Here is an 18,056-nt window from a genome sequence, read left to right on the forward strand (position 1 = left end):
CGATTTTTTCCATGGCGACCTTTTTTTACTCGCGGGCATTTTTCAACGTTGAAAAATACGCCGCGACTTGGCTGAGGCCTCGAGTGCGCAAAGACCACTCTCGAGCATGAAGGAGAGTTACAAAGACCTCCTACGACCTCGTGTCGACCAGGCTGCGAGTATGAGTCGAGGGCAAACCGGTGGATTAGGTTGACCAAGTGGGACAGGCCCTTAACTCAGCGGGACAGGCAGCATCTGAGAGAAGGAATGGGTGACGTTTCGGGTCGGTTCACCCTATAAATAGCTAACAATGGCCTGTTTCCTTCAACATCGTTATTTTTTTGCATATCGTTCATTCATTGATCTTTATCTCTCTACATCACCGTCTATATCTCTCGTTTCCCAGTCCCCTGACTGCCAGTCTGAAGAAGGGTCTCGACCCGAAACGTCACCCATTCCTTCTCTCCAGAGATGCTGCCTGTCCCACTGAGTTACTCCAGCATTTTTTGTGTCTATCTTTGTTTTAAACCAGCATCTGCAGTTCCTGCCTACACTACCATCTACATGAATAGGAGAGGTTTGGAGGGATATGGACCAAATGAAATCGAGTCATACAGCGTGGAAACAGGCACTTCGGCCCAACTTGCCCACACCGCCAATATGTCCCATCTACACTAGTCCCACCTGCCCGCGTTTGGCATGTTCCCCTCCAAGCCTGTCCTATCCATGTACCTGTCCAACTGTTGCGATAGTCCCTGCCTCAACAACTTCCTCTCTCAGCTCGCTCCCTTTGTGTAAAAAAAGTTACCCCTCGGATTCCTATTAAAATATTCCTATTTTTCTTGCACTAAACATTATTCACCTTATTCCCTTTATCACGTTCAACGGTTCAAGGGGGCTTTTACTGTCACGTGTGCGAACTGTATACGCACAAGCATTCGAGCGCAGTAACATCATACCCAAGCGTATCCCCGTTTAGCAAAGTGTACAGAACTAGTCCACTGATCCCGCATGCAAGAGGCAGCATGTTTTGGCGCCGTTATAGAAAATAAAGAAAGAAAATGGAAAAAAGAGAGAAACATAGAAAATATGTGCAGGAGTAGGCCATTCGGCCCTTCGAGCCAGCACTGCCATTCAATACAATCATGGCTAATCATCCAAAATCAGTACCCCATTCCTGCTTTCTTCCCATATCTCATGATTTCTATCCTAAATGAGCTACCCCTTATTCTTAACGTGTGACCCCTGATTCTGGACTCCCCCAACATCTGGAACATTTTTCCTGCATCTAGCTTGTCCAATCCTTTAAATTTGCCTTATTTTGTCCATTTTCATCCAAACCGCAATGGAACAAAATGTAGATTAGTTTAGTTTATTGTCACGTGTACTGAGGTACAGTGAAAAGCTTTTGTTGCGTGCTAACCAGTCAGCGGAAAGACAATACATGATTACAATGGAGACATATACAGATACATAATTACGTGAATAACGTTTAGTGCAAGATAAGGCCAGTAAAGTGCAATCATAGATAGTCCGAGGGTCTCCGATGAGGTAGATGGTAGCCCAGGGATTCTCTCCAGTTGTTGGTAGAATGGTTCAGTTGCCTGATAACAGCTGGGAAGAAAATGTCCGTGAATCTGGAGGTGTGCGTTTTCACACTTCTATACCTGTATCTGAACACTGCGCCGTGGGCAGCTCGATTGTAATCATGTATTGTCTTTCCACTGACTGGTTAGAACACAACAAAATCTTTTCACTGCACCTGGTACACGTGACAATAAAAACTCTGAACTCACCATTGGCCTGGACATTGGTTCACGTACCAGTGCATTGTAAAGGGCCTGTCCCACTTACGCGACCTTTACAGGCGACTGCCGGCACCCGTCAAAGGTCGGCGAAATTTTCAACATGTTGAAAATTCAGCGGCGAGCAGAAAGACGCTACGACTCTTTGGAGACCTATCACAACCATAGGAGACCTCCCACCACCATTGGAGACCTCTCAGCCTCTATGGTCGTGAGAGTTCTCCAAAGAGTCGCCGCGTCTTTCTGGTCGTCACTGAATTTTCAACATGTTGAAAATTTTGGTGACCTATCACGTGTGCCAGCAGTCGCCTGTGATAGTTGCGTAAGTGGGACAGGCCCTTAACTTTATCGGCACCAAAACATGGCTATATTTGTTTACTGCCTAGATGAGGTCTGCTGTATAATTTGAGGCCCATGTGACAATATCATTTAGTTTAGTTTATTGTCGGGAAACTGAGGTGCAGTGAAAGTTTTTTTCATTTCACACTACCCAGGCAGCGGAAAGACTGTACGCAATTCCAATCGAGCCGTCCGCAGTGTACAGATACGTGATCAAGGGAATAGCTTGAATAATGTTTCACGCAAGATAAACCCAATAAAGTCCAATCAAAAATAGTCGCCCGAAAGGAGAGGGGAAAAGAGGGAGTGGCCAGGGTGCGACTCATCCTTGATAATGCTGCTGGCCTTGCCGAGGCAGCGTGAGGTGTAGATGGAGTCAATGGGAGGGAGGTTGGTTTGTGTGATGGTTTGGGTTGCGTCCACAATTCTCTGCAACGGTAGTTAGTTTAGTTTATTGTCACGTGTATCGAGGTACAGTGAAAAGCTTTTTTCTTTCATGCTATCCAGTCAGCGGAAAGACTGTACTTGATTGCAAACAAGCCACCACAGTGTACGGATGCAGGATAAGGGGAATAACGCTGAGTGCAAGATTAAGTCCAGTAAAGTCCCGATTAAAGATAGTCCGAGGGTCTCCAGTGAGGCAGATGGTAGGTCGAGTCCGTTCACTAATTTGTTGATTGGATGGTGCAGTTGCCTGATAACTGCTAAGAAGAAACTGTCCCTGAATCTGCAGTGGTGCTTTTTCACGCTTCTGTACCTGTTACCTGATGGGAGAGGGGAGAAGCGACTCATCCGTGATTATGCTGCTGGCCTTGCTGAGACAATAGACAATAGACAACAGGTGCAGGAGGAGGCCATTCGGCCCTTCGAGCCAGCACCGCCATTCAATGTGATCATGGCTGATCATCCCCAATCAGTTCCCCGTTCCTGCCTTCTCCCCATATCCCCTGACTCCGCTATCTTTAAGAGCCCTGTCTAGCTCTCTCTTGAAAGTATCCAGAGTGCCGGCCTCCACCGCCCTCTGAGGCAGAGAATTCCACACTCACAAAAAAAAAAGTGTTTCCTCGTCTCCGTTCTAAATGGCTTACCCCTCATTCTTAAATTGTGGCCCCTGGTTCTGGATTCCCCCAACATCAGGAACACGTTTCCTGCCTCTAGCGTGTCCAAACCCTTATGCCCCTGTCCCACTTAGGAAACCTGAACGGAAACCTCTGGAGACTTTGCGCCCCACCCAAGGTTTCCGTAAGGTTCCCGGAGGTTGCGGGTGGTTGCAGGTAGTGGAAGCAGGTAGGGAGACTGACAAAAAAACCTCCGGGAACCACACGGAAACCTTGGGTGGGGCGCAAAGTCTCCCGAGGTTTCCGTTCAGGTTTCCTAAGTGGGACAGGGGCATTAAAACAAGATGTATAAATTGAGTCAATGGATGGGAGGTTGGTTTGCGTGATGTTCTGGGCCCCGTCCACAATTCTCCGCAATTTCTTGTAGTCTTGGATGGAGCTGTTCCCAAACCATGCTGTGATGTAAACCCAGGAGCAAAGCTTTGGTTGTTGCTAATTAATGACAGGTCATTTGACCATCTCGGTTGGCCCCAAGGATGAGGGTTTCATTGCTTCTTTTAAACTCCGCATGTGATGAAACCAACAGCTTGCATTTTAAGTAAACGGATAGTTCAGTGTGTGTCTTGAGGATTAGTGTGTATGCAGCATTAGTATCAGATTCTTACTTGCAATCTTTAGTGGATTTAAAAGGGAAAAGCTTAGACAATCTGTAATTCTGTATTTTATCGAAAATGCTTCTGCGATTTTCAGCAAAGCATTATCCTATCTCCAAAGACGTTGTCTCTATTTCAAGTCAAGAGTGTCATACGTACTGACAAGGGAACAATGAAATTCATACGTGCAGCAGCATAACAGGCCTGTAAACACAATAGACATAAATAATATCCAATAAACAAAAAAAATAACAATGCCAGCGCAAACAAACCTGGAGCCTTTGGTTCATAGTTCTACGGTTCGATGGATCTTTATTATCACGAGTGCCAAGGTACTGTGAAATTATATTTGTGCATAGAGATCTGTAAGATTATTGCCTTATGTACGATCATGTGATTGGGGCAGAATTAAGCCATTCGGCCCATCAAGTCCACTTCGCCATTCAATCACGGCTGATCTATCTCTTCCTCCAAACCCCATTCTCCTGCCTTCTCCCCAGAACCCCTGACACCCGCACTAATCAAAAATCTATCTATCTATGCCTTAAAAATATCCACTGACTTGGCCACCACAGCCTTCGATGGCAGTGAATTCCACAGATTCACCACCCTCCGACTAAAGAAATTCCTCCTCATTTCCTTCCGAAAAGAACGTCTTTTAATTCTGAGGCTATGGCAAGTACAAAACCCAGTTATGCATCGAATGCCCAGAAACAGCCCACCGGGTCCATATGCAAGAGTGGCCATGTTTTGGCACCGTTTTACACAGTCTAAGCCGCAGCTGGCCATAAAGACCGGCTGCAGCCACCGCCTCCATGCCGGTCGCACGCGAACCGTCGCCCCTGTCCTCGCCCGGCCGCCTTCAACCTCCGTGACTCCTCCCGCAGCCGACCTTGAGGGCATCGAAGGTAAGACCCCCTCCCACCCTGGTCCTTCTTCCCGGCCCCTTCGTCCAGCGTCCACCGCCCACCGCCGCCGCTAACTCCCTCCACGCGAAACGTCACCCATTCCTTCTCTCCAAAGATGCTGCCTCACCTGCTGAGTTACTCCAGCGTTTTGTGTCAGCCACCCCACTAGGTCAGTCCTGCAGTTACCTTTCATCCTTGAACCCTGCCCACATACAGCAGTGATCCGACCCCTGCTGATCTTCCCCTGTTTCCTCAAAGTCTCTAACCCTGTGACCCGTAGAGACCCACGACCCACCCTACCCTTCAAATCCCAAGATCTTCCATTTCCGGCCTCTCCCGAGGCCCCATCCCCAATAGACAAGTTGACAACAGTGTATTGTCAGGTGTACCAAGGGACAGTGAAAACCTTTAGAGATATAATTCAGAACAGGCTCTTCGGTCCACCGATAGGGCTCTTAAAGATAGCGGAGTCAGGGGATATGGGGAGGGCAGGAAAGGGGTACAGATTGTGGATGATCAGCCCTGATCACAGTGAATGGCGGTGCTGCCTCGAAGGGCCGAATGGCCTACTCCTGCACCTATTGTCTATGGAGTCCGGGCCGACCAGCGATCCCCGTACACTCGCACTATCCCACACACGACGAGCAATTTACAATCATTTTTTTTCTGAAGCCAAATTAACCTAAAAACCTGTACGTCTTTGGAGTGTGGGAGGAAACCGGAACACCCGGAGAAAACCCACGCAGGTCACGGGGAGAACGCACAATCTCCGTACAGACAGTGCCTGTCGTCAGGATCGAACCTGGATCTCTGGGGCTGCAAGGCAGCAAATCTACTGCTGCGCCACTGTGCCACTCATGGCATGCTTACCAGTCAACTTACCATCAAGCCATCCACACTGTACAGATACATGATAAAGGGAATAACATGAATAACATATATTGCAAGATAAGGTCCCCTTGCTTTCCCTCTCTCATTCCAGTCTCTCAGCATATGACAGTCCCCACCCTAGTTCTACTAATTTCACTGTCCTCCTGATTAATTTTACTGTTTGTATGATTCACTGTCACCTTCCCCTCATCCAACCTTGAACCATTCCACATTCCCATGAACATTGTCTACTGGAATATGTCATTTTCACATCTTACATACTCTCTGCAACCTTCCATATCTCTAGTCTCCCTCTCCCCTGACTCAGTCTGAAGAAGGGTCTTGACCTGAAACGTCACCCATTCCTTCCCTCTAGAGATGCTGCCTGTCCCGCTGAGTTACTCCAGCACTTTGTGCCTATCGTCGGTGTAAACCAGCATCTGCAGTTCCTTCCCGCACCGATTCTCACAAAATCTACAGTAAGTTTAGGAGCAACGTTGTCTTTTAAGACTTTTAAGATTTAATTAGACTGTTATAAATCAGTTGAAGTCAATGGGGAGTGGACCCAATTACTAAATTACCAAGGTGGGAACTCATGAGTTGGGGTGGGACACTTGGGCAAAGCCATAGTAATTGTGGTGGCAAATGTGTGGAGGTGGGAGAGAGGAAGGACTGTTATTGCAATGAAGACAATGCAAGAGGAACGTCTGTGAGAGGGTAATCAAAAATGAAGGGCCTGAATGGCGTCACAGGTAGACAGGGCGGTTAAGAAGGCCTTCGGAACATTGGCCTTCGTCAGTCAGATTATTGAGTATAGGAGTTGGGAGGTCATGTTACACTTGCACAAGACGTTGGCGAGGCCACATTCGGAAAACTGTGTTCAGTTTTGGTCACCTTGCAACAGGAAAAATGTTATGAATGAATGAATGAAAACTTTATTGTCATTCAGATATACACCTAGACACAGTGCACCTTGAACGAAATTTCGTTGCATTTGACTCTCCAAAATCAGGTAATAGTAAAAAGTGCTAGGTGTGTCCATAAAAATGCCTCATGTGCATGGTTCTGTAAAATAAATATATATAAAAAGTTTTTAAAAAGTGTCGATATTTCAAAAGTTCTAGCCTCGGTTTTGTTGATTGTTCAAGAATCTTGTCAAGCAGGAATGGGTGGCAGTCGGGCCTGTTTCCACACTGTGCTTCTAAAGCCTAAAGTGATGGAATTTGGGGGAGATTTTTAAAAGATGCAGGATTTGTGTAAAGGGATGGTTTGATGGTTGGCACTGATATGGTGGGGAATAGAAGGGCCTGTTTCCATGTCGTACCCCTATAACTATGGCGAGGAACATGAGGTGGGGAATGCTCTTGTAGGCAGTAAGGTTAAAGTCACAGTTTCAGTTTAGTTTATTGTCACGTGTACCGAGGTACAGTGAAAAGCTTCCGTTGCGTGCTATCCAGTCAGTGGAAAGACTATACATGATTACAATCGATCCATTTTCAGTGTATAGATACATGATAAGGGAATAACGTTTAGTGCAAGGTGAAGCCAGCAAAGTCCAATCAAGGCTAGTCCGAGGGTCACCAGTGAGGTAGATAGTAGTTCAGCACTGCTCTCTGGTTGTGGTAGGATGATTCAGTTGCCTGATAACAGCTGGGAAGAAACTGTCCCTGAATCTGGAGGTGTGCGTTTTCACTCTTCTGTACCTTTTGCGAGAGGGGAGAAGAGGGAGTGGCCGGGGTGCGACTCGTCCTTGAAGATGCTGCTGGCCTTGCCGAGGCAGCGCGAGGTGTAAGTGTGCGGAGGTACTTCTCTGCATCGCCAAGTTTTTTTGGTGGTCTTGTGGCCAATGTACATGGCACTGGAATATAATGTAAGAGACTGTGACTGTTTATTCTACAACGTCAGTTGTAATGCTGTGAAAACTGTGAAGTTCACTAAAAATAACAATGTTTGATGTTATGTCACAGACTCAAATCATGGCACCACCAACATGCTGTTTTTTTATTGGATAACTAACAGTAAAACTGCCTGCAGGATTGATCAAGGGGGTTTTTTTTTACATTTTGTTTTGGTAAAACTGCGATTTAAAACTGATAAAAATAAATGCATTTATAAAAATAAGATTTTTGTAGGCCGATTTACGAGCCTTCATTCTGCACCAGACTCCTCTACAAACATTAATCATGAAAGCAAATACGTTTTTACATTGAGATGGAACGCAATTATGACAAGATAAATCCAGAGAATCTTTGGTTGCTCTCAATAAGAGCCTGCTTTGTCCTATACTCATCACACCATCATTATTCACTTGATTCAAGGTTGCCTGGTCCATTAGTTGCTAGGCAACTGCTGATTCAGCACCCAGTTTACTATTCTCCTCCACAACACAGAATAAATTCCCATACTGTATGTTCTATGCTTGTTCCACATTCTTTCTCTCCGCCCTGTGAGCCTCATTGCCTGACACACGTTTCCGATCAACATTGCTCGATTTAATTCTTAAAGCAGCAAAGGCTGAAAGGGGATTGGCGAGACACCATACAGGCACAAGGAACGGCAGATGCTGGAATCCAGAGCAAAACGCAAAGTGCTGGACTAATAGCTGGTCAGGCAGCATCTGTGGAGGGAATGGATAGGTAACACTTTGGGTTGGGACTGAGAGTGTAGTGTATCCCTGAAGGAGTTTAGGGGACTGGGGAGCACATTTAAGAAGGAAATCAGGAGGGAAAAGAGGGGGCAAGAGTCACCTCTGACAGATAATATGAAGGAGAGTCCAAAGAAATGTTACAACAACATTAAGGGGGGAAAAAAAGCAACTAGAGATAGAATTGGATCCCTCAGCAACCAAAATAGTCATCTATGTGAGGAGCCACAGGAGATGAACAAGGTCTGCAATGAGTATTTATCCTTTTATTTTTATCGTAATGAAATAAATGAAGACTAGGCAACTGATAATGGAGATGGCTTGAGGTCAGACAGTCCATATTATGGTCAAAGAGATGCTGGTTGGCCTTAGGCAGTACAAAGGTAGAAAAATCTCCCGGGGCTGATCAGATTTATCCGAGGACACTGTTGGAAACTAGAGAAGGAATTGTGGGCACCCTGTCTTAGATATGTGGGTCATCATCAGACGTGGGCGAGGTGCCGGATGACTAGAGGGTGGCTAATGTTGTGTTTCTAATTACAGACGGGTGCAAGGAAAAGCCCTGGAACAATAGACCACTTGAGCTAAACGTCATGGTCAGTGCTGGAGAGGATTCTGAGGGATTTGGATCGACAGAGGCAGCTGAGGAATAGTCAACATGGTTTTGTATGTGGGCAATCTTGTCTCACGAATTTTATCGAGATTTTGGAAGAAGTAGCCAAGAAGGCTACTGCTTCAAGCTGCCTGGGTTTCAGCACCTAAGTTACACCTAAGGTTGAACAACATAGAAACATAGAAACATAGAAATTAGGTGCAGGAGTAGGCCATTCGGCCCTTCGAGCCTGCACCGCCATTCAATATGATCATGGCTGATCATCCAACTCAGTATCCCGTACCTGCCTTCTCTCCATACCCTCTGATCCCCTTAGCCACAAGGGCCACATCTAACTCCCTCTTAAATATAGCCAATGAACTGGCCTCAACTACCCTCTGTGGCAGAGAGTTCCAGAGATTCACCACTCTCTGTGTGAAAAAAGTTCTTCTCATCTCGGTTTTAAAGGATTTCCCCCTTATCCTTAAGCTGTGACCCCTTGTCCTGGTTAGGTCTATATTCTTTGGAGAGCAGAAGGTTAAGGGGGGACTCGATAGAGGTCTTTAAAATTATGAGAGGGATAGACAGAGTTGACGTGGATAAGCTTTTTCCATTGAGAGTAGGGAAGATTCAAACAAGAGGACATGATTTGAGAATTAAGGGACAAAAGTTTAGGGGTAACATGAGGGGGAACTTCTTTACTCAGAGAGTGGTAGCTGTGTGGAATGAGCTTCCAGTGGAAGTGGTGGAGGCAGGTTTGATTTTATAATTTAAAAATAAATTGGATAGGTATATGGACGGGAAAGGAATGGAGGTACACAAAAATGCTGGAGAAACTCAGCGGGTGCAGCAGCATCTATCGAGCGAAGGAAATAGGCAACGTTTCGGGCCGAAACCCTTCTTCAGAATAAAGGAATGGAGGGTTATAGTCCAGGTAGATGGGACTAGGTGAGAGTAAGTGTTCGGCACGGACTAGAAGGGCCGAGATGGCCTGTTTCCGTGCTGTAATTGTTATATGGTTATACAGTTATATGATGCAAGGCCTTCGATAAGGTTTCGTGTGGTTGGTTGCTCTGGAAGGTAAGATCATGTGGCATCCAGGTAGAGCTTTTTAGTCTTTAGACTTCAGAAATACTGCACGGAAACGGGCCCTTCGGCCCACCAAGTCCGCGCCGACCTGGGATCAGCCCGTACGCTAGCACCATCCTTCACACACCAGGGACAATTTACAATTTCACCGTAGAGAACTAACCTACAAACCTGTACGTCTTTGGAGTGTGGGAGGAAACTGGAGCACCCGAGCAGTCACAGGGAGAACGTACAAACTCCGTACAGGCAGCATCGGTAGTCAGGATCTAACACGGGTCCCCGGCGCTGTAAGGCAGCAGCTCTACCGCTGATCTACCACTTGCAGACTGGATCGGGAGCAGAAGGTGATGAGGAAGGTTGTTTTTCAGACTGGAGGCCTGTGACTCGTGGTGTGCCTCAGGGACCGGTGCTGGGCCCATTTCTGTTTGTGGTTTATATCAACGATTTAGATGAGAATGTACAAGGTGTGAATAGTACATTTGCAGATGACACTAAAGTAGACACAGAATGCTGGAGTAACTCAGCGGGACAGGCAGCATCTCTGGGGAGAAGGAATGGGTGACGTTTCATCGTGGGCAGGAAAGGTGGTTATCAAAAATTACAGCAGGATGTTGGTTAGCTGGGCAAGTTGTCTGAAAAATAACTAACAGAGTTTAATACAGATAAGTGTGATGTGTGGCCATTTTGTGCAGTCAAACCAGAGCAGGACTTTCACAATGAAAGGCGGGGCCCTTAGAAGTGTTGAATGATACAATCATGTTTCACGTCTGCCGAAAGATTTGGTACACTAATTCTATTTTACTCTTTGCAGATCATACCTAGTCCTTAGACCATTTCCAGCATTTTCTGTTCATATTTTGGAATAGTGAAATGTTTGGATAGAGTGGATGTGGAGAGGATGTTTCCACTAATGGGAGAGTCTAGGACCTCAGAATAAAAGGACGCTCCTTTAGGAAGAAGATGAGGAGGAATTTATTTCGTCAGAGGGTGGAATTCACCGCACACAGAAGGCTGCGGAGGCCAAGTCAATGGATATTTTTAAGGCAGAGAAATGTAGATTCTTGATTAGTACGAGTTTCAGGGGTTGTGGGGAGATGGCAGGAGAATGGCATTGAGAGGGAGAGATAGATCAGCCATGCTTGAATGGTGGAGTAGACTTGATGGGCTGAAAGGCCTAATTCTGTTTCTATGACTTATGAAGGAGATCAGAGGCTTTGAGATTGGAAGCCACGAGAGGAAAATTGCCATCGGCTTTTTAGACTTTCGAGATACAGCGCGGAAACAGGCCCCTTCGGCCCACCGAGTCCGCGCCGTCCAGCGATCGGCCCGTACAATAGCACCATCCTAAATACAAGGGACAATTTACATTCTGCTAATTCTGTTCCCATCACTTATGAAACTTAACAAGCTTGCTTTTCTATTATCATCACTTGTAGGGAGCCGACGCATTGATCCAGCACAAGCAATTACTGGTCCCATAATTACTACTTCACTCGGTTGGTGAGTAAATACATTGCACCAAGCCATCTGCTGTTGAAACACACAAGCCATTGAGGAGTCATTGCTTACTAAAATCTTATTAAAATTTTAAATGAAATTCATGTGCGCCTCAGCTGAAAAATAGGTAATTTTTCCTTTCAGAATGACAAGTTGAGGTTTCTCCAGCAAAACAAAGGTACAAGTGTTTCCAAGAACAGAAAATGCTGGAAAGACTCAGCTGGTCAGGCAGCATCTGTGGAAAGAATCAGAGTTGACTTTTCAGCTGAAAGGCTTCTGGCCTGAAATGTCGGCTGATTTTCTTTACACAGATGCGGCCTGACCTGCTGTTTATAGTATTTTAGTTTAGATGTTTTGTTTAGAGATACAGCGTGGAAACAGGCCCTTCAGCCCATGGAGTCGATGTTGACCATTGATCACCCAGGTGCTGCTGTCTGTAAGGAGTTTGTACATTCTCCCCGTGATCACCTGTTCCTCTGCACATGCCAAAGACATGTAGGTTTGTAGGTTAATTGGCTTTGGTTAAAAATAATTGTAAATTATGTAGGATAGTGCTAGTGAAAAGACTAGGTTTGTATTCACTGGAGTTTAGAAGGATGAGAGGGGGGCTTCTTGAAAACGTCAGCCCGCCTGCCCAGCTGATTGGTGAGTATGATGTCGGGACCAGCCCCGCACAACTCCATACCCCTCCGCGGTTGGAAGTGGGACCAGTCCCGCGAGGCCGTACGGCTCAAGTCACCACGTTCGGTCGCGCTAGACGCACGCAATCGCATGCTGGTGGGACAGGCCCTTTAGGCAGCAACTCTACCAATGAGCCACTGTCAACCTGCTGAGTGTCCAGCATTTTCAAGAATGCATAGTTTCTTCATTGTAACTGTATTGTTTGCTTAGTTTAGTATAGTTTAGTTTAGTTTAGAGATACAGCGTGGAAACAGGCCCTTCGGCCCACCGGGTCCGCGCCGAACAGCTAATCTACCGCTACGCCACCATGTTTGCGGGGAACATTAGCACCTGATCGTTGGCTTTTTATGCTGTGAATAAGTGAATGAATGTTTATTGGCCAAGTATTCACATACAAGGAATTTCCTTTGGTGCTCCGCCCGCGAATTTGGCACAATTTCAGCAGGCATACGAGTGGAGAAGAGGAGAGCTCCTTAGCAGCGACACAAAATTGGAAAATGACCCCTTTCACAGTCTTTCATCAAAATCCCTCCCTTTGTGCTACTTTTACAGGCAAAGCTAATTTAAAATAAGCATCATTAGTTCTTTGGGCCAAATGACATTAGCTCCATCCATCTGCACAGTTCCTCTTACGATCTCATTAATTAAATCACAGCTGCACCAGTCTCCCGGATTAATTCGAAAGTTAGCTCACCGGACATTCAGAAAAATAACAAAATGCAATCCTGTGTCCAAAATTAATTTTGCTAATTTCATTTATTGTGTATTTTATGACAAAGCAGGAGGGCAGCATGATGGATACATTACTGGACTAATGGTTCTGTATCTAATTCACATCCCAACACAACAGCTGGGAAATGTGAATCCGAATGATCACATGAATCCAAAATTAAAGGAAGTCTTGTGTCAGAAAGGTAACCATGAAACAACAAGGTTTTTCCACATGTGTCCTTCATAGATCTTTGTGACATCTCATTGAATCTTACCGAATAGCGCAAGGCTTGGATAAGAGTGGATGTGGAGAGGATGTTTCCACTAGTGGGAGAGTCTAGGACCAGGGGTCATAGTTTCAGACTTAAAGGATGTTCCTTTAGGAAGGACATAAGGAGGAATTTCTTTAGTCAGAGGGTGGTGAATCTGTGGAATTCATTGCCGAAGAAGGCCACAGGTCAGTGGATATTTTTCAGGTGGAGATAGATAGATTCTTGATTAGTATGGGTGTCAGGGGTTATGGGGAGAAGGCAGGAGAATGGGGTTAGGAAGGAGAGATAGATCAGCCATGATTGAATGGCGGAGTAGACTTGATGGGCTGAATGGTCTAATTCTGCTCCTATCATTTATGAACCTATGGACATTTCTAGCCACAGGCGAGATCCCGGAGGGCTGGAGAGCTGCAAAAGTTGTCCCTGTGTTTAGGAAGGGAAGTATTGATAATCCAGATAATTATAGGCTGGTGAGTCTCACGTCAATGGTGGGTTAGCTATTGAAAATGATTCTTCAATATGAGGTATACTCCCAATTGGGAATGGGATCATTAAGAATAGGCAGCATCGCTTTATGTGCAAAGTGCTGGGGTAACTCAGCGGGACAAACAGAATCTCCGGAGAGAAGGAATGGGAGACCCTTCTCCAGACTCGACCCGAAACGTCACCCATTCCTTCTCTCCAGAGATGCTGCCGGCCCCGCTGAGTTACTCCAGCATTTTGTGTCGATCTTTGGTGTAAACCAGCATCCGTCAATCCTTCTTAGACACCCTTTAGCTGCCTTGGGGCTGCAAGGTGGCGCAGCGGTAAAGTTGCTGCCTTACAGCGCCAGAGACCCGGGTTCAATCCTGACCACGGGTGCTTGTCTGTACGGAATTTGTACATCCTGCCCGTGACCTGCGTGGGTTTTCTCCGAGTGCTTCGGTTTCCTCCCACACTTCAAAGACGTACAGGCTTGTAGATTAATTGGCTTTGTTAAAATTGTAAATTGTCCCTTGTGTGTGTGGGGATCGCTGGTCGGCGCGGACCCAGTGGGCGAAGGGCCTGTTTCGGCACTGTATCACTAAACTAAACCAAACATGACATGCCTTACAATCTTTAGTTTTGTTTAGTTTAGAGATACAGCGTGGAAACAGGCCCTTCGGCCCGCCGAGTCCGCGCCGACCAGCAATCCCCGCACACTCACACTACCCGACACACATTAGGGACAATTTACAATCATACCAGGCCAATTAACCTACGAACCTGTACGTCTTTGGAGTGTGGGAGGAAACTGGAGATCCCGTAGAAAACCCACGCAGGTCACGGGGAGAACGTGCAAACACCACACAGACAGCAGCCGTAGTCAGGATCGAACCCGGGTCTCTGAGGCAGCAACTCTACCGCTGCGCCACCGTGCCGCCCAGAAACTCTTGCAGAGTGGGGTGTTTCTATGCATTCTGTACTTAAATCAGGCAGTGTTCTTATGTGTGGCAATAATCTTACTGATCTGTAGGCAGTGTGTTTCACTGTACCTTGGTACACGTGACAATAAAATTGAAATGGCAGATAGTATAATCTCTTATCGGGTCTGGTTTACATTTGACTCCTGATCATTAATGTAATGAACCTCAACTGTGTGAAAACACACACCACCAGATTCGGGGACAGTTTCTTCTCAGCTGTTATCAGGCAACTGAATCATCCTACCACAGCCAGAGAGCGGTCCTGAACTACTATCTACCTCTTTGATGACCCTCTGACTATCCTTGATCGGACTTTGCTGGCTTTACCTTGCACTAAACATTATTCTATTCATGCATCTATTCACTGTAAATGGCTCGGATGTAATCACGTATTGTCTTTCTGCTCACTGGCACGCAACTAAAAGCCTTTCACTGTACCTCGGAACACGTGGCTATTGAAAGATAGAAACATAGACAATAGGTGCAGGAGTAGGCCATTCGGCCCTTCGAGTCAGCACCGCCATTCAATATGATCATGGCTGATCATCCAAAATCAGTACCCCGTTCCTGCTTTCTCCCCATATCCATTGATTCTGTTAGCCCTAAGAGCTGAATCTAACTCTCTCTTGAAAACATCCAGTGAGTTGGCCTCCACTGCCTTCTGTGGCAGAGAATTCCAAGACAATAAACTGAACACAACTCAACTGCCCCGTGAGAGAGGGGTCACACCAAGCAGTTCAGGGACAGGTTAGGAAGGCACAATATATGCTGCCCTGGCCAGTACAGATCACATCCTGTGAATGAACAAAACGGAATAATTCTCTGTTACCTTGTTCCATAAAGCACTCCTCTGGCAGCAGAAGGAGAATCCAAGGCCTCTGTTGGTTTGGGCATCTTTTCCTTGTTCATTTGCTGCAGTATCGAGTTCAATTCACTAATGACATTTGCCTTTGCATCAGTCACCGCAGGGACTTTCACATCGGGCCCATCTCCCCAGAGCTTGGAGGTCCTCTGCTGTGGGGATTTAAGTGCTTCAGGTGGGACAACGCCAGGGGGAGGTGGTGGTGCAGGAGGTGGCATGAACAGGCCGTCGAAGTTCTCCTCTATCAAAGCATCCTTGTAGATGGCGTTGTTTTTGTTGATAATGGGCTTGACTTTGGGCTTGGGGGGCACAGGGGGCTTGTCAATCAGGAACGTCTGGCCATCCGCGTAGACCGTGCAGGTGTCGAGGTTGTCCCCAGCCTCCGAGGAGAGGGTGGAGATGCTGGAGACGGTGGAGATAGTGCTGGTGGTCTCCAGGTGGTGGTCGCTGTTGCTGCGGCTGTCCACCTCCTCGATGCCCGAATCGACCACGCTGTCGGCGGCCTCTCGCCGGCCGGGCGGACAGCCGGCGGGAAGAGGAGGGTCGGGAGGCCCGGGGGTCTTCAGAGGAGCTGGAGAGGAGGTGGTCCCACCACCCACGTCAACAATGCCACTAACGCCACCTTCCTTCCTGACCTGCAGGGGGACCGCAGCCTTGTTCTGCCTCAGCAGGTCGGACAGGGAGGGGGCAGCCGGAGGGTCCTCGGTGCTCTCGAAGCTGTTGGCGAACTCCAAGGGCGGGGGCAGGGGCTCGGAGAAGAGGAAGAGGTCTTCCTCCACGTCTATGGAAGCCAGCGGCGGCGGGGGAATGCGGAAGGGCAAGACTCCAGCGTCTTCCACCGAGCTGACGGTGATGATGGTCTTGGCGATGGCGGGGGGCTTCCTGCCGTCGGCGGGGATCTCCGAGGCTCTCTGTTGACCCGAGGCGACCGTGTTGGGCGAGGCCTGGTTGCCCGCCGGTTCCCCCGCGCTCCGGCCGCCGTCCGCCTCCGAGCCCGGCTCTGGGTGAACCATCAGCAGCCCCGCCGCCTCCTCCTCATCCTCCTCCTTCTTCTTCTTCTTCTTCATCACCGTCATCATCTTCATCTTCTCGTCCTCTTCCACCTTGCCTCCACCTTGTGCCTCGGCCTCCGCCTTGCGATGGTTCTCCTTCCCCGGCCCGGCCAGGGCGGACAATGGTGATGATGAAGAAGCAGAAGGGGAGGAGGGGGGAGGCGCCGGTGTGGGTGGGTTGGCTTTGACCGCGGTCAGACATGTCTCCGCGTTGGCCCTGGTCTTGGTGTCGACGTACAAGGGTTTGGCCATCTCGCTCCTGCCCTGCTCGGCTTTGCCAGAGTTCTGGGTGGTGGGTTGGTCTTTGACCGCCCTGCCCCTGGCCGCCAGCGCTATGGCCAGCGGGGCGTTACAGTCCAACACCTTGCCCGTCACTGGATGGACGTAACTCCCACCACTACTGTTGTTGGAGATGTTGGGCGCGCCGTAGGCTTTGGTGATGGCGGGTGCGGTGTTGGTGCTGGTGGCCGACCTGCCGTTGCACTCGATGTCCTCCTTTTTGGAGGCGACGTTCAAGATCCTGGCGCTGAAGCCGTGGCTTCGCAGGGTCCCGCTGGCATCTCCTCCTCCTCCTCCTCCGCTGGCTTTGGACAAGGGGACCATGAGGTGACTGTAGCGCTCCTCGCTGCCGAACATGACGCCCTCGTCGATGGACTTGGAGTGCCTGAGGCGGGCGCTGGGCACCAGGACCACGTCCTCGTCGCCCAGGTCGGTGGAGAGGAAGGCGGGCGAGTGGCGCTTGGCCTCGATCCTCTTCTCCCGGTCCCTCACCGCCCCGGCGATGGCCGCCGCGAACGGGTTGCCGAAGCCGTCGTCGGGCCGGAGTCGGTCGGTGCCCTGGGTGTCGATCTCCATGCTGCTCCCTTGGCTGCTCTTGCCGCTGCTGCTGGTCGACGGCTCCTTGACGATGATGGTGGGGATGGGGATGGAGCACGTCTTCTCCGGGCTGTCCTCCACTTTAGACTGCTTCACCAGCTGGCCTTTCCGTCGGGCCGGCTTGGCGGGGACATACACCGCCTTGTTGCCGGCGTTGCCGACGTCCGAGTAGGGATTCTCGGGCATGTTTCCCCTCCTGCTCCTCATAGTCTGGTGCGAGGTGTTTGGCTTGTACTGGTCTTCAGAGTCCACGGAATACTGCTGGGAATCTTGTCGGTAATACATTGCCTTCTTCTGCCGCTCCGAAAGAATCCCCCCCGTGCTCTCCGGTCTGTTCGAGTTATGGCTTCTCAACCCGGAGTTATGATTGAAGCCAGCTTTTATCGTTCCATAACTCCTTGGCGCGGTTGGCTTGGGCGTGTTATAAGGTGGCGAAGGAGGGGAGACTGATGGCGGAGGTGGGATATCTTCAGCAGTGTCGGGCATGGACAAACTCCTGGTAAATTTCAGTAACGGAGGAGCTAAAAATTGTTTCTCTTCTTCTAACATACCTGCGCACACACATACACACACACACATGGAGAGAGGCCACAGTAAGAACAATTTGTTAGGCGGGAACTTCAGTCCTTACATACTGACGCAAATTGCTGGAGTAACTCGGTGGGTCATAAGGTCATAAGTGATGGGAGCAGAATTAGGCCATTCAGCCCATCAAGTCTACGC

General features: G+C 48.3%; 1 protein-coding gene across 1 annotated transcript in view; it reads right to left on the reverse strand.

The window, feature by feature from the left end:
* Nucleotides 1–18,056, reverse strand: part of shank2b (SH3 and multiple ankyrin repeat domains 2b) — a 463,010-nt gene that overhangs the window by 1,826 nt on the left and 443,128 nt on the right. Inside the window, exon 21 of the mRNA XM_055649215.1 lies at nucleotides 15,373–17,884. Within this exon, the coding sequence (XP_055505190.1) occupies nucleotides 15,373–17,884 (2,512 nt within the window). The remainder of the gene's footprint in view (nucleotides 1–15,372; nucleotides 17,885–18,056) is intronic.

Source organism: Leucoraja erinacea, chromosome 18 (genome assembly GCF_028641065.1).
Source record: "Leucoraja erinacea ecotype New England chromosome 18, Leri_hhj_1, whole genome shotgun sequence".
Taxonomy (NCBI): Eukaryota; Metazoa; Chordata; class Chondrichthyes; order Rajiformes; family Rajidae; genus Leucoraja; species Leucoraja erinaceus.